This window comes from Jaculus jaculus, chromosome 5 (genome assembly GCF_020740685.1).
Source record: "Jaculus jaculus isolate mJacJac1 chromosome 5, mJacJac1.mat.Y.cur, whole genome shotgun sequence".
Classification (NCBI taxonomy): domain Eukaryota; kingdom Metazoa; phylum Chordata; class Mammalia; order Rodentia; family Dipodidae; genus Jaculus; species Jaculus jaculus.
Window position 1 is genome coordinate 97,190,625 of NC_059106.1, and position 23,353 is coordinate 97,213,977.

The following is a 23,353-nucleotide window of genomic DNA, read 5'->3' on the forward strand; positions in this document are numbered from 1 at the left end:
AAACCTTAGGATTTAATGTCAGAATTATATCATAACCCTGGTTTTAATAATTTAACATCATCTTAAAATCTATAAGCATTAGAACATTTAATGACCATAAGCATTGGAACAATTAATGACCATGAATTTAGTCATACAGAAAAGCAGATTACATGAAAATTAGAACATGTGACTTGACATGGCTGGCCAACATTAGGCATGACAATACAAAACATGGAAAGACATCTCTTTCAAGATTTTAGTTGTGTTTTAAACTGGTGAGGAAAAAAACCTAGAAGCTTTATAGTGAAGTGATTTTAACTTTTATTAAAGAGAGAAAAGGTAGATACCTATATGGAGAAGAAGAGCTACAAGCCCAGCTAGACTGAAAGAAACAGCAAGGGGTCAGAAACCTTTCCTCAGGTTGAAAGGTGAAGCACTAAGCCAGGCTAAGGTGCAAGCTTATAAGGAGAATCTTAAAAAAGCAGACTGGACTAGCTGCGGGTCCAATGAAGAAGATAAGGAACTGTTCTTAGTTGTGTCTTTGTTCAGAATAAGCTTTTTCAGCAAAATTGTCTAGGGAGGATATCCTACCAAACAGTATCTCTTTCCTAAAGGCTTTCTGAGCTAATAGAAGTTTATCAATAAGGAGTCAATGAGCCTGTCAAGGACACATGCCTATGAGGCTTCTTCATTGCATGCTAGTTTTTGGGATACTTATTAACTCTTTAGTTCCCTCTAGTTTTCAGGGAAGGCTATTAACCCTTCATTCCCTTCATTTACTCTTTCTTTTTTCCTGTAGCTTGAGGCCAAAGATGGTGAGTTGGAGTCATCAGAGTATAGAACTGCCAATCACTGGGCCATGTTTGTCCAGTGAAGAGGACTTCTTGGCCCAGTATACAATCAAGGAGGCCATAGGTAAGGGTGGTTATGCCCAAGTCAACCTGGCTTACCACAAGGTAACAGGCATCCCAGTTGCTGTTAAAGTCCTGAAGAAAGAGAAGCAGTCTCACCAGCAGATCAGATCTGAGGTGGAAGTAATGAAGAGGACCAGCCACCCAAATATCATCACTCTCATCCAGGTTATAGAAACGGATCAGAACGTTTACCTGGCCATGGAGCTAATTCAAGGCCGAACTCTGTATCAGAATATTAATGAATATGGCTGCCTGAAGGAGCATACTGCCAGGGATATATTCTGCCAGTTACTTAGTGCGCTGTGCTACTGCCATGAGCTGGGTATAGCACATGGCGACATAAAACCAGATAACATCATGGTAACTTTCAACGGCAGGGTAAAGCTCATAGACTTTGGCATGAGCATGACATTCAATCCAGGGGAGATGCTTGAATGTGTTGGTGGCCTTCATGAATATAATCCTCCCGAAGTATACTTTAAAGGGTCATGTGATGCCTCTAAAGTTGATGTGTGGAGATTGGGAGTTACCTTGTACTTTACAGTAACAGGGACCATGCCATTTCAAACAAACAATCCTTTGAAGCTTGTGTACAATGTTCTAAGAGGCACTTATAACATCCCTTTCCACTTGTCAGAAGGGCTAAGGAGTCTCATCAGCAAAATACTCACTGCCAGCCCCAACCAGAGGCCCACAGTGAAAATCATAATGGGTCACCCTTGGCTTAACCAGGACTCTACAAGAAGCCACTCTAATGACACCATCTCCCAAGTTCCAGACCCTAAAATTATGGCAGCTTTGGCCAGCATTGGTATTCAAACAGAAGATGTAAAGGATGCCCTGCTACATCAAAAATATAATGAAACTCTTGCCATGTATAAAATCTTCCAATTACAAGCAAGCCAGAGGGAAAATATCTCAATCATAACTGAGCCTGTGGATCCGGGAGTGACACCATGCCCATCCCCCTCATATCCTGCCACCTTCCCTCTGAGCTTCAAGTGGACTGGTAGTATGCCTGACCTTGAGAGCTCATCTTCAAATTATGGCCAGGAGGCAAGGATGAGGACTGTCAGAACCACCCCAATGCCTTCAGTTTCCCTCTGCTGTAAGCAAAGTAATATCTCCCTCAACACAGCCCTCCAGAAACTTCTGACTGCTCCCTGCACCCTCATTGCCCATAGTCATAAAGATGACCAAGAGGAAGTTAAAATGCCCCAGAGAATAGTCAAGGAAGACGGTCCTCTCTGCACAGAAGCACTGCCAGTGTCATCTGCAACGTCAGAGGGCAGGCCCGGGTATGGCAAGACATGGCCCAAAAGGATTTGGAGCACTTTAGTGAAACTCTGCTGTTGTGTGCCATGTAAAAAAATGCTAAGAAGGACACCATCAAAGAAGAAACCCCATCCCTTTTTAAGTAAAATCACCCCCAAACAATGAGGAAAGGGTGGCAGGTCAAACACCACTAGAAGAAGCTTTCTAGGTATGTTTCTGCATGTGCTTTTGTCTGTACTTTTACTGATGTCCTTTTTCATAGACAGGTCACAATTGTGCATTCGTGAGGTACACTGGGACATAAAGGTGTCTATTTACCAGAGGCTGAGGAGGGAGTAGCATGCTCTTCTGGGGAGGAGAGAAGATGGGTGGGAATCAAGAGATGGTAGTGGAAAGAAGGTGACAAAAAAGAATATTTGCGATAGGAGGACTCAACGTGGAGACCAGCTTTTAACAGAATCATATCACAATCAAGAATAATGCTCCATGAATTTCATGTATCTGAGTGTCCCTTTCATGTCTGCTTACAATTTAAGTGGTTGCACAGAGGATGTGGAACTGTATTGACCTGCCGCAGACTTGTATCCAGCCAACAGGGAGGATGAAAATATGGAACGCCAGAGAGGAGGGAGTCCTTGCAGAAGGCAGGATTCAAATGTATACCTAAAAGAAGCTTTCCTTCATCCATGAAGACACTTCCTCAGACCAAGTCTCTTGTTTATTGGGATAGAGGGGTAGACTAATATGGCATTTTTATGTGTCTCATAATAAAGTTGAAGTTTATGAAAGATGAAAGATGAAAAGTGTCTCTTTTACATGCTCACACAGAATTGGACTGAGCAAGCTCCATTTCAGCAGCAGTTTATTGTCCACCAGCCAGTGGTGGTTGGGTAAATGTGAAGTGAACACACCACAGGTAAAGCATGATTTAATGGAAGGTCAGAGAGGTGATTTGAGTACTGCCCACACCTACTGTATTCATATAGTAGAAAACAACCACATTAAAGGAAAACTGCACTGGATTGGAATAGGCCCAACAACCCAGAATGACCTTGAGTTCCCTTGAGTTACCGAATTTACTGTAACACGAGTTACAAGAAATTTATGTATGACCCTTTATGATAAAACTACTCAGGTGCTTGCTTAATGCCATGTATACGCTTTTTCATTTCCTGCTTGCTTCCACTATAGGTAAGCAATATAAAAGACTCCACATGCCTAAGCTCAGGGCTGACACCATTATGGAGTGACCAGGGTGCCAGTCTGCTAGAGTGTGTAAACCTGCCTCTGCTCTGTTTGAATGGTTTGGAGTCTCAATTAGTACAGGAATTCCCACAACATTTCTGGAGGCTCCAGAGAGATCAGACCACTGGATCCCTCGTTGGGTGGCAAGAGTTGCTATTCCCAGATTCTGCAGCTCATTGTGGCCTCTGGAACCAAAAAGTGTGCACCCCAGATGCAATTCCAAGTTCTCCTTCCAGGAGGCCATATGGAGTAATTGTGTAGTCCTAGACCAGAGAACCTTAAAGGTAGAGTGAGGATGAGGAATTACAGTGGAGACTAGGTAGGAAATCCCCTAGGAAGTGGTCAGGAAGGAAGCAGCACAGGCTGATTCCTTTAGGGAGACTTCCAAACTTTGATGTGGTTCCAAGGAGATGTCCCTCCTTCCATTCAGGACCAAATTGTTCCAGTGTTAGTGAAGTAGCTAGGACAGAATTATTAGTGGGACTAAATAGGGACTTAAACTGTGAGTGAATGAGTGTGGATTTGGGAATGAAAGTGATGGCTCCATGGCCCTGAGGCTCCAGAGACTGAGTGGGATCCAATATGTGGTTCTGCTGAGGTCATTTCACCTAAGCAGCCTCTCACCACTCTGAATTAGAGACCCAGAACCAGGTTTATAGGTTTGGCCCTAAGTTAACATCTCTTAACTCACTGTGAGGCTGATGGCCAAGTGGGAGTCTGACTGAAGATGAAGCTCCAGATTCTCCATCCCTCTCTGTGCACACAAAACACACAACCTAGTTGTATATGTGTTGTAAACAGCTTCAGGTTCCCTGAAATGAACCTCCAAACCAGGCACAGTTATGGAGGATGGGATATTCATGGAAGCTTACAGATCCAGGGGAAGTTCCAAAATGCCAGAAGAAACAGGCATGCTCTTGCAGGACCAAACACACATGCAGAGAGAAATAAAAAATGACAAGCCAAAAGGCATACCACACAGCACACTTCTGGGATTCTAGGTGGAACTAAGCATTTTGCATATGTTTACATTGGAATTTCAAATCCACCACCACCCCTTAGAGCTGGAACCTAATCTGTCCAGTGACACCCCCTCCACCTAGGTAGCTGTAAATCTAAGAAGTTTTAATAAAACAGGATGTATTGGTGGACATCCATTTAAACTACCATTCTACCACTGAACCCCAATAAATTCAAAACTATCTCACATTATAAATTGTATTCCATCCAGTTTCAAAAGTCACCAGTCTTTATTAACATAGTTCAACATATGCATAGAGTAAACTTTTTCAACTGCTATAAGGCACAGCAATGAGAGACTAGAACAACGTAAACTCAACAACTATCAAGCAAACATCAAACTTCTGTAGTTCAAGCCTGATATGACAACCAGTGACTGACAGTCTCTGAATTTTCCAATTCTGCCCTTCCAGCTGGGAAGAGTAGCCAGGGAAAACTTCCACCTCAGGCTGACAACCTCTATGGTAGCCCTTGTACATTCCTGGTATATTCAAGCATCTTTTGTTCTGCATGCAACCGATGGCCCATCTTCCAAAGGCTTTTCCAGCCTGTCAAGGTCATCATACCCTGCCTCATGCTACATCTCAGCATTTGCTCCTGGAACCATGTGCAATTCATAACCACTCACACATTTTTCATGCTTCCACAACCCATACCAGGGGTACAGGATACAACTGTACTCTTAAAATTCAGGGAGGAAATGTATCATGATTACAAATACAGTTTCTTCTCCAGTCAATTACTTCTAAAAGAATTTTCATTTCTATCAGTCTTTCCTCAGGCATCCTCTGCATTTTTGTAATGTAAAGCAATTGGACCATCTTCCCTAAGATTGCAAATGTGTTGAAATTAGTAGCCTCAGCAACATAAAAACCAGTCTCAATGCTTGTAATTTTAACTTGCTTGAGGTTTTCCAGCTTAGAATCTTAAGTCTCTCAGTCCAATATCTTTAGTCAAGCACATCAGTCCAAATTTAACCTTAATCAAACTCTCTGGACCTCGGCAACAGAACACAGCCCACCTTTATGCCAGTAGCCCAGTTACAGCAAACTCCTCTGAATTCTTTCTCTCCCAGTAGAAAGTTTCTAAAAGTTTATAAGCCATTCCTCCAAGCTCATAAGCATGGCCACCAAATACAATTCTTGCTGTACTTAGAATTCTGAAACTCTCACCAGAATGAAGATTCAGTTCATAATCTTGGCTTATCATTGTGACGGTGTCTTCAGCAGTAAGTACCAAATCCATGCCCATTCCTACAAAACAAAAGTTCCAAAAGACCAAAATCCATATGGTCAGATTCATCTCACACCAATTCTGTACGAATATCTGTTTTAGACAGCTTCAGGTTTGCAGATTAATGTCCAAACCAGGCATAGTTATGGATGAAGAGATATTTATTGACATTTACAGATCTAGGATAAGTTCAATAATGGCAGAAGGAGCTGGCGTGCTTTTAGAGAACCAAACACACACACAGAGAAAGAACAAATGCCACAAACCAAAAGCCACATCATACACAGTATACTTCAGGAGCTGCAGGAGGAACTAGGCACTTTTCCGCAGAAAAGGGGTTATCAATGTGTGCTTGGGAGAGGAATTTTGCTTTTATTCAAATCAGTCAGGGGTAATAAGAGAAAGTCCCAGACAACTTTTGGAAAGGATTAAGATGCAGAAGAGGGCTGGAATGTCCCGCTGGCAAAATACTTGGAGCTCTTGGTACCCTTGACCAATAGCCCTAACTGGGCCATTGGTTATAGGCATCTTAGCTCTGCTGTTTGTCCTTGCCTGATTAATATCCTGATTCACTGCATCAGGAACCGAATCAACACAGTAAGATTACATGTCATCCACCAGTATCAGAAGGGTCCCATTGGAAGAGTCATAAGGGATTATGAAGATGAAGAGGAGGTAATATAGTAGAGAATAACTATTATTATAAAAACAGAAACTGTACCAGTTTGCACACTCCCCAACAACTGGAATGACTCACAGAAAGAAGCCAGGAAATACAGATAAACCCTCACCCACCTGTGTTCTGATACACTTGAGTTTTCTGGAACAAGAGTTATAAGAAATTTATGACCCTTTATGGTAAAAATGTGCAAGTGCTCCCTTAACACCATGCATGTGCTTCAGTATTTCCTGCTTTATTGCTTCCACTACAGATAAAGAATATAAAATATTCCACATACCTAACTAAGTTCAGGGATGGCAGCATTATGAAGGGATCCATATGTCATCCTGCTAGAGCAAATAAATCTTCCTCTCCTCTGTTCAAATGGCTCTGAGTCTCAGTTATAACAATTATAAATATAGATAAAATGAATGCAAATTAATTTGTTAAAGATTTAAGTCTTAAGATATATTTAGATGACAACTTTAAAATTATTGTAGTAAGCATGAACAAACATTAAGCCAAAAGCTTAGAAATGAATTATTTTAAATATGTTGTAAGCCCAACTTTACCAATTTAGTAATATTTTAATGTTTATCCATGTAGTTTTGAGTATTTAATAGACATAATTTTAGTTATATACACAAAGTACATGAAATATAAATGCAGACAACATAACAAGTGGCAGGTGACAAAGGATGTAATTGATATTTAATTTATATGAGTACTAAGTGAATGTTACTATAGCTGTAGTTTAGACAATATACATCACTCTTAGCCATATAGACCACTATAAAGGCCAAATAAATTCTGTAGTTTTTAAACTCATTATTTGTCAGTTTTAGAATAAAATAATAATAATTATTATTATTATCATTATTTTTTGGCTTTTAGAGACAGGGTCAAACTCCAGCTCAGGCTGATCTGGAATTCACTATGTAGTCTCAGGGTGGCATTGAACTCTCAGTGATCCTCCTACATCTGCCTCCAGAGTGCTGGGATTAAACGTGTGTGCCACCATGCCTGGCTTTAATTATTATTTTTATAGCACTCAGTCATCTTATAAATAAGACATCAGCTGTGAGAAGTTAGAAATCCTCAGGAAAACTCTGACATTGAGGAAGGGCAAATGGGAGGGAACGACTGTACCTCAGGTGAGGATCTTGTGCTGCTCACTTCCTCCAACCATTATGGAGTTGTATAGAATTCTATTACCATTAATATAGCCTTGGTCCCCCTGCACTATGTTGTGCTAAAGTTCATTTGCAGACTTCCATACAGATGGTGATGAGATATCAGACTTAATCACAAGTTTCTCTCTTGGGCTTCTAAACATCTTTCCTCTAGGAGAGACCCTAACCTCTACACCCTGGGATCTCATCATCTTCCCTAACAGCAGTTAAGAGTTTCTTCTCAGTAGGGAAGAATGAAGGAGAAGCAGTAGAAAGCATTTTTCAGGCAGTTAGGGGCAAAAGCCCAAAGAAGGAATAAGGAGTGGATACTCTGTTCATCCTGGAAAAATTAGAACTCTGCATCTGATCAAGTCTCACTCAAGATAATATGAAAAATTTCTCCATAACGCCCTCACTTTCTCTTCATTGTAGCAGAGGGTACTGGCCCTTTGGGTCAATCCCCTGAGTCCATGAGCCAATCAGAAATCTCCCTAACGCACCTGGGTCAAAAAGTGGGGTCATCATGCATATGAGCTTTCTCTTCCATTTTGGTGAGCTGACTGACCAGTGGTGTTGTGTGCAGAATACCAGTGTCTAAGTCCTTCCCCTGGACTGGATAAGGGAGAGCTTATGTTACTTGCCTGGCTATTTTTATTTAGTTGCCTCTTACATGTATTTTCTTTGCAGATGCCTTTTCACTTCATTACATATATGATTTTCCTCTACGCTCTACATCTGCCACGTGTGTTATAAATGTTTTACTCTCTTGGATACCCTGTCTCCGGATGTCTGAATTTCCTATTCCCCAGTTTGGTATTTCCTTGCTCTGTTTCATGTATGATCTCTGATTTCTTGAGTCCTTTTCTGATTCTTAATCCTTTCTGGTTTTGATGTGAAGGGATCATTTGAGTCTTGTGCTTTTGCCTTCACGTTTGGGACTAAGTGCTTCCTCTGGAGCCTTTATACCCATAGCTCTCTCTCTGAGATGGAGATTTTCTCCACCTCCCAGCCAAGCAAGAAGAGAAATTTCTTTCTGCCTTGAGTCTTATTTTTAATCTCATATTTCATTATTTTCTCCTAAACATGGTATTTTATCCTTCTGAGGGTCTGTTTTATCAGTTCTTCCTTAAAATAGACCGGAGCCCAAAATTAGCATCCACAGACCCTCCCTGAACCCCCAAATCCTATATCATTGGCATTGTTTTACAGAGCATGGGGTTTTAAAGCATAATATACTGCAACATCACATGGAAAACCTTATCATTACCTCTGTGAAGCAGATCTGATGAGTTTACAAGCATGCAGTGCAGCTTTGTTTATACCAGCTTTGCCACACGCAGGTGAGGACCTTCAACATGTGACAGACACAATCTCATAGGCAATAGGAATTTCTGAGTTCCGCTATAGTCTTACAGGACCATCTTCATATATTTGAGCAGTTCTTCCTTGTTAGGTACCCTGGAAGTCACTGAAACAAATAACAACAGTCCTTATCCTCATGAAGGTTACATTCGAATCAATGAGAAAATTAAGTTGTCAAAGTAAGTCCAGGCTCAGGCTTGGCCTTCCTCTGGCCAATTAACCACCTGTGTCCATGCAAATGTTCCTCGGAGTCCTACCCGCCCCCTCACACCCAAGTGGGAGAGCATGCACATCAGGCACCGAACGCAAACACTCTATAGCTAAGAAATATTAACCTATTTACTCATCAACAAATATCCAGCTCATGTGTGGCAGACAGTATGCATGCTGGTGATAGTAAAATGAATATGGTAACATTCCTGAAGTGAGAAAGCACGTGGGAACATACAGCTACAAGGCAGTGGTGTTAAGGCTGGGGAAAAGCTGTGTCCACGCCATGGGAACAATAAACACACTGACATGCTCCATTTGTCATGAAGAACACCTACATTAAAACATTTTCAGAGGAAAGTGAGGCATGATAGTGCATGCTGTAATCCCCGGAGTCTGAGACAGGAGCGTTGTTGCAAGATCAAACAAAAAAATATGTAATCTAAAAAGAGTGACAGGAGAAAGAAGAACTTAAATGAGAATGAAAATAAAGTAGAAAGGGAATTTGATGGAATATTCATTATTTCATGATTAAAAGAAATTTATCAATATTTTATTTTGCATTTAGTTTAAAGATAATGCTATTTTCTGGGTATGGTGGCACAGCCTGTATTCCTAGTACTCAGGAGGCAGAAGATGAAGGATTGCTACAAGTTCATGGCCAACTTGAGCTACATAGAAAGATCCTGTTTCAAAACCAAAACACTAATGGATGATAATATTTGAAATTAATTTTCCATAAGGGTAAGTCTGAAGTTGTTGCCAGACTTTGTTGGACAGTGTATGCATGCTCATCTGAGTCAGAGGGAAGGCTACAAGAAACGATTCCACTTAGGTCTAATGTGGTATGCCAGTGAGTTTACTGAGGCTACTCGTGGGAGCACGGGTGAATATTGGGGTGACAGTTGCAGCTGCATAATGAATGTCTTCACCAGCACGTGCAATGACTCATGACCGCTGCTTCTCTAGAGTCCACTCTTTAGTCCCTGTGCCACTTGTGCACTCCAGCATGGGCAGAGACCATGTGGAGCTGGGGTGGGATGACATGCAGCTAGTTGGGTAAGGAGAGGAGGAACTGCTGTTCTCATAAGAATGATCCTAATCATGTGAGGGAGGGCCTCCACTGCTGCTCCAAGCAAATGGAGAAAGATGGAACAGATGTAATAACATGAGATTTTCCCTCCATTTTGGTCTTTTTGAAATAATATATCTTCCAAAACTGTGTTTCATTCTACTGGAGATGCAAACACACACACACACATACTCAGTTTGGATTGTCTCCTAGGACATATTCTGCCATTTCCTGCCTATGTCCTCTCCATTTTTTGTGGGGGTGGGACGTGTGGGGGGGGTTGTGATGTGAGTGTGTGGTATATGATCGTGTGTGCACATGCAGTATCCCATGTTCCAGGTGTGGTGTGCTTGTGTCTCGGGGTCCAGAGTATCAAGTGTTGCACTCTATCAATCTTCTACCTGCTCTTTTTTGAGCCAGAGTCTTGTAATGATCCTGAATCTTGGGGACTTTTCACAAGCTACAGCAATTCTCAGTTCTCTGCTCCCTGTGGGACTAGGGTTATAGATGCACATAGCCACATCCAGCTATTTCTGTAGGTACTGGCCTTTGAAAAATCAGTTGACATCAAGAAATGACTAAGATTAGGAATTTAGTAAAATAAAACCCCAAAAAGAAAAAATACAAAAAGTCAATAAAGAATAAATTCCTTAAACAGATAAAAGAGATCAACTCTTAGTGAAAGCAACCAAAAAGAGAGAAATAAGACCCAAATTAATAAAATTAGAAATGAAAATGGATTCATCACAACAGCTACCAGTGAAATTCAGAAAATCATAAAGAATACCTGAAAAACATATGCTCCATTAAGTTAGAAAATCAAAAAGAGATGGGTGAATTTCTAGCTGCATATGACTAACAAAAAAGAAACCAATGTAAGATAAACCCTGACACAGACCTATAACAATCAATGAGATCAAAGTAGCTGTCAGAACCTCCCAAGTGAAAAAGGCCCAGGCTCAGATGGATTCACTAGCGAATTTTATCAGACCTTCAGAGAAGAACTAACACCAATATTTCCCAAACTATTCCATGAAATGGGAAAGGAAATAATAGTGCCAAACTTCTGTTGAAGCCAATATAGCCCCACATCCAAACCACATAAAGACCCAACAAAAAGAAAAAATATTATATACCAATCTCCCTCATTAGCATACATGTAATAATTCTCAACAAAATGCCTGCAAAAAGAATATGGGGACATATCAAAAAGATCATTCTTCTTGATCAAGTGGGGTTAATTCCAGAGATGCAAGGATGGCTCACCATGTACAAATCAGTAAGTGTAATTTACAGAGCTGAGCATGGTGGCACACGCCTTTAATCCCAGCACTTGGGAGGCATAGGTAGGAGGACTACCTAGAGTTTGAGGCCATCATCTTGAGACTACATAGTGAATTCCAGGTCAGCCTGGGCCAGAGTGAGGCCCTGCCTCAAAAACAACAACAACAAAAAAAGTAATTTACTATATAAATGGACCCAAGGCACAAAATAACATCATAATCTCAATAGATGCAGAAAAGGTATGCCACACTATCCAAAATCCCTTTGTGATAATAGTTCTAAAGAAATTGAGAATAGAAGGAACATATATTAACATGATACCAGCTATAGGTGACAAAGAGCCTACATTATATGGGGGAATCTCAAATATTTCCACTAAAGTCAGAAATAAGATAAAGATGTCCACCTTCTTTACTCTTAATATAGTACTGCAAGTCTTATAGAACAATAACAAATGTATCCTTATTTGCAAAGGACATTATTTTACATAAGGGATCCTAAAGTCCCCACCAAGAGTGTTAGAGCTTACAGTTTCAACAAAATGGCAGAATGTAAATTAATGGAGGGCAATCAGTAGCCTTTCTGTATTCCAATAACAAAGATTCTAAGAAGAAAATAAGATAAAACAAATCCTATTCACAAATGCCTCAAAACAAGCTTGGAAAAAACCTAACTAATGACATGAAATACCTCTACACTGAAAACTTTAAGACCTTCAAGAGAAAAATTGAAGAAGATGCCAGGAAACAAGAGAAATAGCATGCTGGTGGATTGGAACAATCAGTATTATGAGGAATAACTGTCTTACCATAGGCACTCTAGGATATTAATGCAATATCAATCAAATTTCCAGTGCCATTCTTTGATGAAACACAAAAAAAATTTCTAAACTTCATTTGGGCTCACAAAACACCTAAGATAATCAAAGCCAAAAAAAAAATAAAGCAACAGGCATTACTGTAGAAAGCCCTATGATTAAAGACAGTATGGGGGCTGGGCAGATGGCTGAATGGTCCAAGGCTCTTGCTTGCAAAGCATACTGGCCTACATTCACAATACTCACATGAAGTCAGATGCCCCCAAAAATTGTGCGTGGGCTGGAGAGATGGCTTAGTGGCTAAGGTGCTTGCCTGCAAAGCAAAAGGACCTAGGTTCAGTTTCACAGGACCCACATACCAGATATACAAGGTGGTACATGAATCTGGGGTTCATTTACAGTGACTATAGGCTGTAGTGCACATATTTTCTTTCTCTCTCTCAATCTCTTTCTCTCTCTCTCAAATAAATAAATAAAAATATTTAAATAAAAAGTGGTGTGTGGATCTTGATTTCATTTGCTGTGGCAAGAGGCCCTGGCATCCATTCTCTCTCTCTCTCAATATCTGTCTCTCCTCATAGATAAAAAAAATTTCTTTAAGCCCACATGGTACTGACATAAAACTGACACGCAGAGCAATGGAACACAATAGAAAGTCCAAATAGAAACCCATGCAATGAGCAGGGCATGATGGTGTAGGCCTTTAATCCCAGAATTTGGGAGGCAGAGGTAAGAGAACTGTCTTGAGTTTAAGGCCACCCTGAGACTACATAGTGAATTCTAGGTCAGCCTCAGCTAGAGTGAGAACCTACCTGTTGGGCTCCTTCCCACACTGAGGGAAGAACCAGGTCTGCTGGTTCCTTCCTAGGGATTGAGGGGATGATGAGCCTCAGATGACCCAGAAACCTCTCCTGGCCACCAGAGAAAAGCCACACTGAGTCGGCAGTCCTTTCCAAGCAGGAACTCACTTTATTGTTACAGGCAGGTGTTTATATAATGTTGAGAACGAGGGCGGAGACTTTAGGGTGGGGTGAGATGTAAGGGCCAATAGCATACGAGACCTCTGAGATGATTGGTTGTTAAGCACGCATGATGGGGGGGACACTCTAACTTCCTGTATGGAAATAGCAGGCCAGAGGCCATTTGGCCCCCTGCTGAGTTCTAAGTGCCCACAGGCAGGAATTCTAATTTCCTGTGTGGAAGTAGCAGGCCAGAGGCCATTTGGCCTCCTGCTGAGTCATAGCTCTGAGGAGGCAGTTAGGCTCAGGAAGTTCCACTAGGCCTCACACCCAACACCTACCTAAAAAAAAAAAGAAAGAAAGAAAAGAAAAGAAAGAAACCCATGCAACTATGACCATCTGATTTTTGACCAAAATGTCAAAAATAGTCATTAAAAAAAAAGAAAGCATCTTCAACAAATGGTGCTGAGAACACTGGTATCTATAGGTATAAGAATAACACTCAAGGTTGACCCCTTGGATACTATAGAAAATATAAAGGCCAGATCCAGGATAAGAAGGGAATTTCTCTTGATCAGCAAAGGGTGATCGTTGCTGGTAAGCAACAGGAAGATGGGCGTACTTTGTCTGACTCTGATATTCAAAAGGACTCCACCTTTCATCTTGTGAGGAGACTTCGTGGCGGCACTAAAATATGGGAGACAAAGTCCTAAGAAAAATGAGCTTACGAGAAAGAAGGTTAAGTGAGCTGTTCTAAAATCCAGTAAAGTGGATGAAAGTGGCAAAATTAGTTGCCTTCATTAAAAGCACCTTCTGATGAGTGTGGGGATGGAGTCTTTATGGCCAGCCACTCTGACAGACATGAGAGGGCAAGTATTGGCTGACTTATGGCTTTAACAAGCCAGAAGACAAATATTTGTGTATGAGTTAATTAAAACCACAAACTAATAACAACAACAACAAAGAATCAAATATATGAAGGTTTCTCACATGGCTAAAAATAGATCTACCATATGACCTACCTATACCACTCCTGGGCATATATCCTAAGGACTCTAAACTACAATAGAGATAGTTATTTAGCCATGCTTATTGCTGTGCTATTCACAGTAGCTAGGAAATGAAATCAGCCAAGATGTTCATCAGCTGATGAATAGATAATGATGAAGTGGATGTACACACGGGAGTATTACTCAGCTATAAAGAAAACTGAAATTATAAAATCTGCAGGAAAATGGTTATATATTTTCCAGGCTCAGAAAGACAAAGGCCACATGTTTTTTTCCCATATTGAATTCATAGCTTTGAATTTTTAGATTCATTTATAACTTGGAAAAAGAGCCAACAGAGAACAGGAAGCTAGAAACGTACCCAGGAGGTAGAGGTGTGTGATGGGGAGTATACGTGTAAGTAGTGTGGGAAAAAAAAAACCCCGGGGGGTCCCCACGCTCTGCCCGGATAAGGCGACACCCCAAATCACTCACTCACGAGAAGCGGTCTTGATGCAAACTGCAAGAGGATTTTATTCCAAGCGCGCTGGGGCCCACAGTCGTACACCGCACAGGGGTAGAGGACTGCAGAGCCCCGAATGCAGGAATGGGGTAGTTTTTATAGGGTTTCTAACAAAGCCTGTGCCTTAGACCAATCATTTTCTAATATTAGGAGCCCCGCAGGGTGTTAGCCAGTCAGTTGGTGCCACCCCATAGTTTCTAAGCCAATTAGTTTATGACCTTGGTGGTCAGCGTTTGCGCAGGTCCTTGGGTGGGAGTAGCAGAGTGTGGTATCAGTCTCCTGTGACCTTGGAGGTCAGCACTTGTGCAATTCCTTAGGTGGGGGTAACAGAGTATGGTATCAGCCTCCTATGACCTTGGTGGTCTGAGGCAGGCTGCTACAGCCTATGGTGCGAGTTACTAAGGCTTACAGTGTAGGCTACTAAGGCTTACAGTGTGGGCTATTAAGGCTTATGGTGCAGGCTATTTACAGAAACCAAATAAGTGGTTCACTTCATTACTCATTTTCCATCCTTGAGGGCTATCTCATGCCCTTTTACCTAGTTTTATATTAGGAGTGGGCTCTGATACAATGAGAAGAGGGATTCTTTACTTGCTTCTGACAGAGAGTAAAACCTGGAGTTTGAGGTATGCAGGTGGCCCGCTTAAGCTCCCTTTGGAGCGTGATAGTATTTCTGAGCTTCTGAATTCTTGGGCCTTTCAGTAGAATGGTAGAATAAGTGAAAACATTATTCCTATATAAGCCATATGGAAACCGGTGTCTTAGCTAATTAAAATATATAATTTCACAAAAGAGAGTTTGGGGAGAAGTACCATGCTTGGTGGATAAGGCTACTCCCAGAAGCCATAGGTTTTGACAGGATAATTCCAGTACCAGAGGTGCAATATCTCCTAAGAAATGATTAGACAAGGGGGCTCCTAATGTTCCAAAACAATACAGGCTGTTGGTAATGCTCAGTAGCTCGCTTATGTCACCAGAGTTCCTCCAGCCACCATCCTGGTCAAGCCAACAATGTCTGGTGTGTGCTTTCAGGCACACAGAAAGGGGAGGGCTGGGAGGAGGAGGAGGTGCACCACCCAAACACCAGGTGGGGTCCTGCCCCGACAAATCTAGTGTAAAAGGTGGACAGAGAACAAGTGTCGTCCTCACAGCAAAGGGCAGAGCGTTGGGCACAGGGCTATGCAATGTGGTTCATAGGGACCACTGAGTCCTGGAGATTAGGGGTGTGAGCAGACAGCAGGCCCCTTTGTGAGCTCTAAAGGAAGGAGCCCTGAAGGCTCCACATGTAAATAAGCCCACCCCATCCTAGGACTACCACCTGCCCAAGGGTCCACCTGGTGGGATGCAGGGGAGATACACCGGCCTGACAGTCCCAGCCAGGTGGAGATGGCTTTCAGGAGGGACACCCTGAAGCCTTAGGGCCAGGGTTCTCTTGAGGAAAGAAATCTACCAACCTCCAGTGAGATTCAGACAAGGAATTAATTGCAGAGCATAGTTTGGCAATGCCTTGTAGGTGCAGAGACCATGGGAAGCCAGATCTGGAGCTGTGCCTGTGCTGGCCTTGCTGAGCCCCACTAGGACACCTTCTCTCCCAGATATGATGGGAGGCAAGCTGCATCAGGGCCAACAGTGCCTCTTAACTCTCCAGAATACTGGATGCCAGCATTCACTTCTGTCTCCTGGGAGTCCAAGAAAGAGCAGGACCACCCTCACCTCTAAATGAGATAGTTCCCACCTTCCTGCAGAGATGGAGAAAGATGGCAGGAAGAGAGGGTGAGTATGCCTGGAAGAAAAGGGGAAGGCAGTAATTGGGGATTCTGCACTTGAATGGGGTCCTTGGCAAAGCCAGCAGGTGCAGATGGAGCTACTTTGTGGCCCAGACCACAAACTCCTATGAGTGAAGCTCTTCCCCAAGTAGGCCTATGGAGAGGTAATTTATGGAACTGAGAGGTATGCTGCCCTCTTGGGGCACCACCAGTGCTGCCAAGAGTATGCAGCTCAAAGAGTAGCTGTAAATGCAGGCATGGGGCTATCTAGACTATGGCTGTGCTGTTCTGTCTGTGACCACCCTCTACATTCTTGATCTGCAGAGAGAGACAGTAGTGCAATAACCTCTTCCTCACCCTGACCAGAGGCACCATGTGTGCTGGCTATAGCTAGCTCAGGACTGCATAACTTCCCAGGCCACTTTAATTCTGGCCCCACCAACCTGCCCTTGGCCAGCTCCCATGAGCAACTCCACATGGACTAACAATCCAACTTGCTGGTGAGCTCTTTCCAGTATTCAAGAGGCATATCCTTCCAGTGACCTCATCCTGCAGCGTCACCTGACTTCTTAGCATGCGGGAGCTCCACACTCTACCAGGCCTCAGTTTCCCTATTATCACCAGAAATTTACATAGTCCCATTGTGCCATGGACTCTGGTACTGTGGAACTCTGATGCATTCCAAGAACGCTGGAGGGCCAGGGCCCTGCATGGATCTCCCCCGAGGGACTTGATCTCTGGCCCCTGGAACGCAAGCCACCCTGAGTTTCTCTTCCCATAGTTGCTACTCTAGACTTGGATTCTCACTATGTATTATCTGTAGGAATACACCTGGGTGTCACTATGCACCCAGGCCTGGAAACACCTGGGACCCTAAGGATAGGATTCTCATCTATATCCCTGTGTTTGGAAGGGACCAGCCAGGCCTCCTCGGCTGAAAGCACCTTCCACACAGAAATGATGCTCAAACTCATGCCTCCATGCCATGACAGCCTAGGGGCCACCACCCTAAGCATGTGGTAGAGGTGGGACAGTACATACAGAGGGTCTGTCATTGTCCTTGGAAACACATTTCCTCATTTCTCCAATAGAGCCCAGTGCCACTTTGGGAAGGACAGTCTTCACTAAGTGGAGTCGCCCTGCTATGGGACGCACTCCTGCTATGGAAGCCTCTCTGTGGACTCCAAACCGTTTTTCTCCCTCCCAGTATCTGTCTCTGTCCTAGTACCTAGCTCTGTCCCTCTATAAGTCCAGCATCAAGCCAGTCAACCACATCCCTATTTCTTCTTTCTCTTGAGGGTGACATCTGACAGGGTTAACCGCAGGGAGGGCCTGCATGTAGTCCACCAGGCTGGGAGAATGGATCCAGCCCTGTCCTCTTTTTGAGTCTCATAGGGCCATTGACGAGGCTTCCATTCAGATGCCAAGGGGTGGGGGATTTTGACTTTCTTAAGGCCCTATGGGATGGAGAGAAACCCCACATGAGGGGGAGAATGAGCAACCACAGGAGGAGAGGAATGGGAAGAATCAGTGACAGCCTCCTGAACACAACACTGCAGCACACTGTGCCTTGGACTCTCTCCTGACATAACTTAGGTGGGGTCCAAGGACCCCCTGGGGCTGTCATGCACACACCACAGGAAAAGCGTCCTAGGAGTGAGCAATGCAAGCTTCCCTCTCAGTGCCAACATGGAGACAAGAAGGAAGGCTGGACCAGTAGGCAGAGCCAAGGCTGGACTCTGTACAGGTTGCGTCTCTTGCTCTTTGTGCTTCCGAGGATGTGGAAATGAGACACTAAGCCTCCTATGTGGACAGGAGTGAGGAACAGGAAACCAACCCCAGTTCATGCTGACCATCTAGGGGAACTGGGTCTGGTGAGCAGTGGAAATAATGGGAGCAACAGGAGTTAGGGCCTGAGTGCTGAGTCCAGAACAGGCAGCGAGGATTCCAAATGGGTCACAGGGCTCCTCTGCTGCATCTCAGACTCCACAGGGTGTTACGTGGCCATTGGCTAGGTGGCCAGATGCAAGATGGGGTCATGTCATCCTTCTATGTCCTTCAGTTGCTACATTCCTACAGCCCAGGCCTTAGACTGAGGTAGAGCTGGTGGTTGGTGTGGAGAAGCTGTTAGAAGGGGCAGGAGCACTGTGACCCAGCTCTGCACATGTTTAGACTTGAGAAGGTGTCAGGAGTTTGGATGCACAGTCTTACATTGAACCTCTGTATGTCCGTGCACAAGTCCAGGACCCAGGGAGGGCTGTGAAGCCCTGCTCTCACTGTGCAGAGCCAGACTCTGGGGCTGGTAAGGGCAGGGAGGCCAGCCTATCCTGGGGCCACAGACATGCATGAGCCCAGTTCAGTGACCCTCACTGTTGTGGCCATGGGGCCCTAGGTGACATTCAAGGAATCATCCAGAAGAACAGAGGTTTCAACATATGTCTATCTCTAGATCCCCTATCCTCTCCCTTTGCTTGTCTGAGGTTTGCTGCTGGAGGTGGATATACACGTCTAAAGCAGGTGACACAGGCAGAGCCACCAGGTATGGCTGTGAATGAACAGGCCTGGCACATCCCTGGGGTGTGGAGAGTTCACGGAGAACTCCTGCTCCTACCCTGAGGATGAAGATACATGTTCCAGGGAGCTTAGAGCTGAGTGTTAAGGATGCCTTTCCCACTATGCACCTACTAGACATGTCAGCATCCCAAGGCCGGGCTCTGGAAGTGGCACAGCAGCTGAGGAGCATGGCCTGTCTGCCCTCTGATGCCGTGTGTCTGACCTTCTTCAAACTGCAGAACTGGATGGGAACTCTGAGAGAGCAGGCCTCGCTACAGAAGCATAGCTCAGCCTCCTTGGGGAGCAGGCTCCACTAATCACAGGATATGGTGCGAGCATACTTGAAGATGTTGTCAGCCATCCGACTGGTGATGCTGTTAAGACAGAGTGTCAAGGCAGCTCAGATCTTGCTCTGCTCTTCCTCCACACTGAGCTCCAACCTTCTGGAAGCTCCTGGCCTCCATAATGGAGTTATTTCCAGATGTAGCATGTCCAGCAGGGAAGATGGCAGAGGCCCGCAGCATGGAGCAGGAACTCAGAGTGGAGTGTGTGATGTCTGCAAGTCTTAGGCTCTGCCCCTCTTTCCTCTCCTGTCCAGGTGCCCATAGGGCATAGCAGGAGCAGGAACTCTAGTGTTTTGTGAAGCTGATTTTTGGGAATTAGGAATTTATTAATGGCTCAGAAAGGGAGTGTTAGTCAAGGGTGAGAGATGAATAGCCGGGAGAATTGATAATGGATTGTAGTGCTGTCATCCCAGAAGGGACAGCGTGCCTTGGGTTAAACAGAGGAACACCCAGGTGTGAGCCTGTAAATAGAGGAATGGGATGGAGGGTGAGAGAGAGAGGGGGGCATATACCTAAAAAAGAAAGCAGATAGGAAGCTGAGGCAGAGACAGGGAGGAATACAAAGAGACACAGAGAAATAAAAAACCTCCCTTCAGGAAGAGGACCAGATGAGGGAGAGACAGAGAGAAAATGCCATCTCAACTTCCTATGCACATATCTTTAGGGTGTGGCACTTTATCCAGTAGAGGGGAGGGGCTGTGGAGGAGTGGGCTAGTGCTCAGGGGAGCCAGGTGCACTAGGTCCCATGTTGAGTTTTGGGCAAGTAGTAAGGAGATGAAGTGTTTGGCAGGAGTTCTGAGGTTCTACTGGGAGTGTTAAGGTCAGACTCTATATCACAGGTCTCTCAGTGAGAGCTGGTGGCAGGCACTCCACCAAAGGGATTGGGTTTCCCCTGCACTCAAAGTGGGAACCCTTTAAGATGAGACCTGAGGTGCAGATGGTTTCAATGTCCCCACAGCATGAGGAGAAGGCACTCCCAATGTCCTTAGAGGATGAGGGACAGTGGCTTCCTCATACACTGCAGGGTAAAGTCTTCCCAGTGTGCTCACAGACTTCGATAATGAATCAGCTCTCCAGGTCTTTAGAAGATAAAGGGTAGCAGCTCCTCATGTCCCAGTGCCTGAGGCCAGTCACTTCTACGTCCTCACAGTGATGCATCTATACCCGGAGTCTGAGCACTCTGCTAGTTGGGCTCTTTCACACAGCATCTCTTACATCTTGGAGGAAGCAAAATTAGGCCTGCCTGGCTTTCACAGTCGTCCATGCACTTCTCTGTATGGTAGTTCTCCGCTTCTTCTACAATCTTGAGTGATTCTCCAGTATCCTTTCATTTCCCCTGAAGGACCCTTAACTCAAGAGGACTTCAGGAAGGGTAATCACCCACCAGTGTTCACATCTACCGGTTTCTTAATTTATCTTCAATTTTGGAGGATCCTTTTTCTGGCTAGAGAAGGATGGTTGACTAGGTGTGTGTACATGTGTGCATGTGCATCCATGTGTACAAGCATGCATGCGTGTGTGTGTGTGTGTGTGTGTGTGTGTGTGTGTGTGTACAACACTGAACAAGTTTCCTTGTGTGCTCCCAGGATCTGTATAAAATCTAATAACCTTCTGGTCTTTATGGGAAAGGTATAGTCCTCCAGCTTTTCAGATATTAATCAAGTAATACATTTTATAAATGAAGAACTGGCTACAGTGTCAGTTAAGTTGTGGCGTCAGCTTGAGACCACCTGCAGTTGGAGCTGAAAGGAAAAGCAGTGTGGTGAGTGTCGACATCGAGTGGGTCAAGCAGAAGGCATGCATTTCAAAACAGACCAAGGCCACTGAAGAGTCCTGCAGGCCTTCATGTGTAAGAGCCCAACTGTCAACATTCTTATCCTCCTCAGCCAGAAACTTCCAGAATCCTTTCTGTTACTGTGGGTTATGGCCAAGCCATAATTAGCCTATGATGAGCCAACCAGTGCGAGGTAGTCCAGGAAGCAGATATAAGGCAGTGTGGCCTGCCCCAGATTTCTGCAGGCATAGCAAAGGAGGAGTTGTTCTTTGGAATGTCTGCTAATTCTACATTCATTGCTTGATTGGTGTGTGCGAGTGTGTGTGTGTGTGTGTGTGTGTGTGTATGTATGACAGAGAGAGGGAGAACCCATATAAGCCAGATGCACAAGGGGGTTCATGCATCTCGAATTCATTTGCTGTCGCTGGAGGCCCTGGTGTGCTCTCTCTCTCTCTCTCTCTGTCTCTCATTCTCTCTCTAAAATAAATAAATAAAGTATATTTTTTAAAACTTTTTTAGTTTTCGTTTTTATGTACTTATGGATTTTTTCTGGTAGCATCCATAGTTCAGCTACTTACAAAGGTGAATCCAAATCATCAGAAGTCAGCAGGACCCATCATCACTGATCTCTGCTTGTCCAGTCAAGAGGATTTTTCAGTGTACAATCAAGAAGGCCATAGGGTAGTTGTGACTAAGTAAGCCTGGCCCATTATCAGTGACTGTAGGAGTACTGTGGAAAGCATTGCATCCTCACCACACAGAAGCTCTGAGGTAGAAGTGAGGAGGATGGGCAACCACCCGAATAAAAAACCAGTCTCATCCAGGTTCTTGAAACTCAACAGAAAGTTTACCTGGAAAGGGAGCTGGCCCGGGGCAAAAGTGCACAGGACAAAATCAATGATTATGGCTACCCTTCAGAAAAAGTTGTGAAGCAGATATTCCATCTATTACTAAAGAGCCAGATACTACTGCCATGAAAGGGGCATAGCACAAAGAGTCACAAACCCGATAGTATTATGACTGACTTTAGGGTCAGGGTAAAGGCCCTTATATTTTGGTCTAAGTGACACATTCAAGTCAGGGAAGATGGTTGGCTGTGTCTACGGCCCTCATGAATTTAGTTCCCCCCAAAGTATACATCCACTATGCATGTGATGCCTCCAAAATCAATATGTGGAACTTGGGGTAACCCTATACTTTATAGTAACAGGGAAGATTCCATATACAGGGGCCAACCAATTTGAGATTATGGATAAAATCTGGAAAGGAAAGCATAACATCCCTAAGTACTTGTCAAAGAAGCTTTGGAATCTCATCAGCAAACTCCTAAGTGGCAACCTCAAGCAGAGGCCCACAGTAAATGAAAGAATAGATCATCCTTAGCTTTGCCAGGGCACTGTAGATAGCATATGATGACACCATCTCAAGAGAACCAGACCCTAAAATCACAGCATCCATGGCCAGTATTGGGCATCACAAATGAGATATAAAGGATACCCTGCTACAACAACAATATAATGACACTCTGGGCATGTATAAAATCTTACAAATTGAGGGAAGCCAAAAGGAAGACCTCAAACTGCTAACTAAGCCTGTGGATCCAGGGACAACACCATGCCCCTCCCCCTCAGATTGGATCACTATCCTTCTGACCCTCCAGAGGACTGATAGTATATCCCATCTTCACAAACGATCAGGTCCCCATGGACTGCCAGCAGGCAGAGGCAAGAGATACCAGCAGACCCTCAATTTCTGCCATTTCCCTCTTCTGCAGGCAAAGGATTCGCCCTCTCAGCATAGCTTCCTGATCCCCCTTACTCCTCCCTGTACCTCCACAACACACAGCCATAAGAGTGGGTTAGAGAAAGCCATGTTGCCCCAGAGCACAGCAAAGAGGATAGGTCACTCTGCACAGAAGCACCACCAGTAGCTTTGTGGGGAAGGCCCAGGTGTGGGAGAGCATGGCCCAAAAGGATTCTGGGCACTTTAGTACTACTCTGCTGTTGTATGCCTTGTACAACACATCTAAGAAGGACACCTTAAATGAAGGAACCCTACCCATCACAACTAGATTCACCCCCAAACAATGATGAAAGGGCAGGTCAAACACCACTAGAAGAAGCTGTCCAGGTACATTTCTGTGTGTGCTTTTATGTGTGCTCTTACTGATGTTTTCCACAGACAGGTCACAATTGTGT

The 23,353-nt window shown here is 44.0% G+C and overlaps 1 protein-coding gene across 1 annotated transcript; it reads left to right on the forward strand.

The window, feature by feature from the left end:
* Positions 1-794: 794 nt before the first annotated feature.
* On the forward strand, positions 795-22,132 carry LOC105944378 (sperm motility kinase Z-like). Its single transcript, XM_045149153.1, has 3 exons — positions 795-2,194; positions 6,251-6,344; positions 21,998-22,132. Exons 1-3 carry the CDS (start codon positions 795-797, stop codon positions 22,130-22,132), a joined length of 1,629 nt encoding a protein of 542 aa, XP_045005088.1.
* The last annotated feature ends 1,221 nt before the right edge of the window (positions 22,133-23,353 follow it).

Bases quoted from the DNA above. Each gene is read 5' to 3' on its own strand.
- LOC105944378 (XM_045149153.1), top strand. From the start codon at position 795: ATGGTGAGTTGGAGTCATCAGAGTATAGAACTGCCAATCACTGGGCCA. The intron at 2,195-6,250 runs GTATGGCAAGAC...TCACTGCATCAG, and splicing joins ACGTCAGAGGGCAGGCCCGG to GAACCGAATCAACACAGTAA. The intron at 6,345-21,997 runs GTAATATAGTAG...GAAACTCAACAG, and splicing joins ATTATGAAGATGAAGAGGAG to AAAGTTTACCTGGAAAGGGA.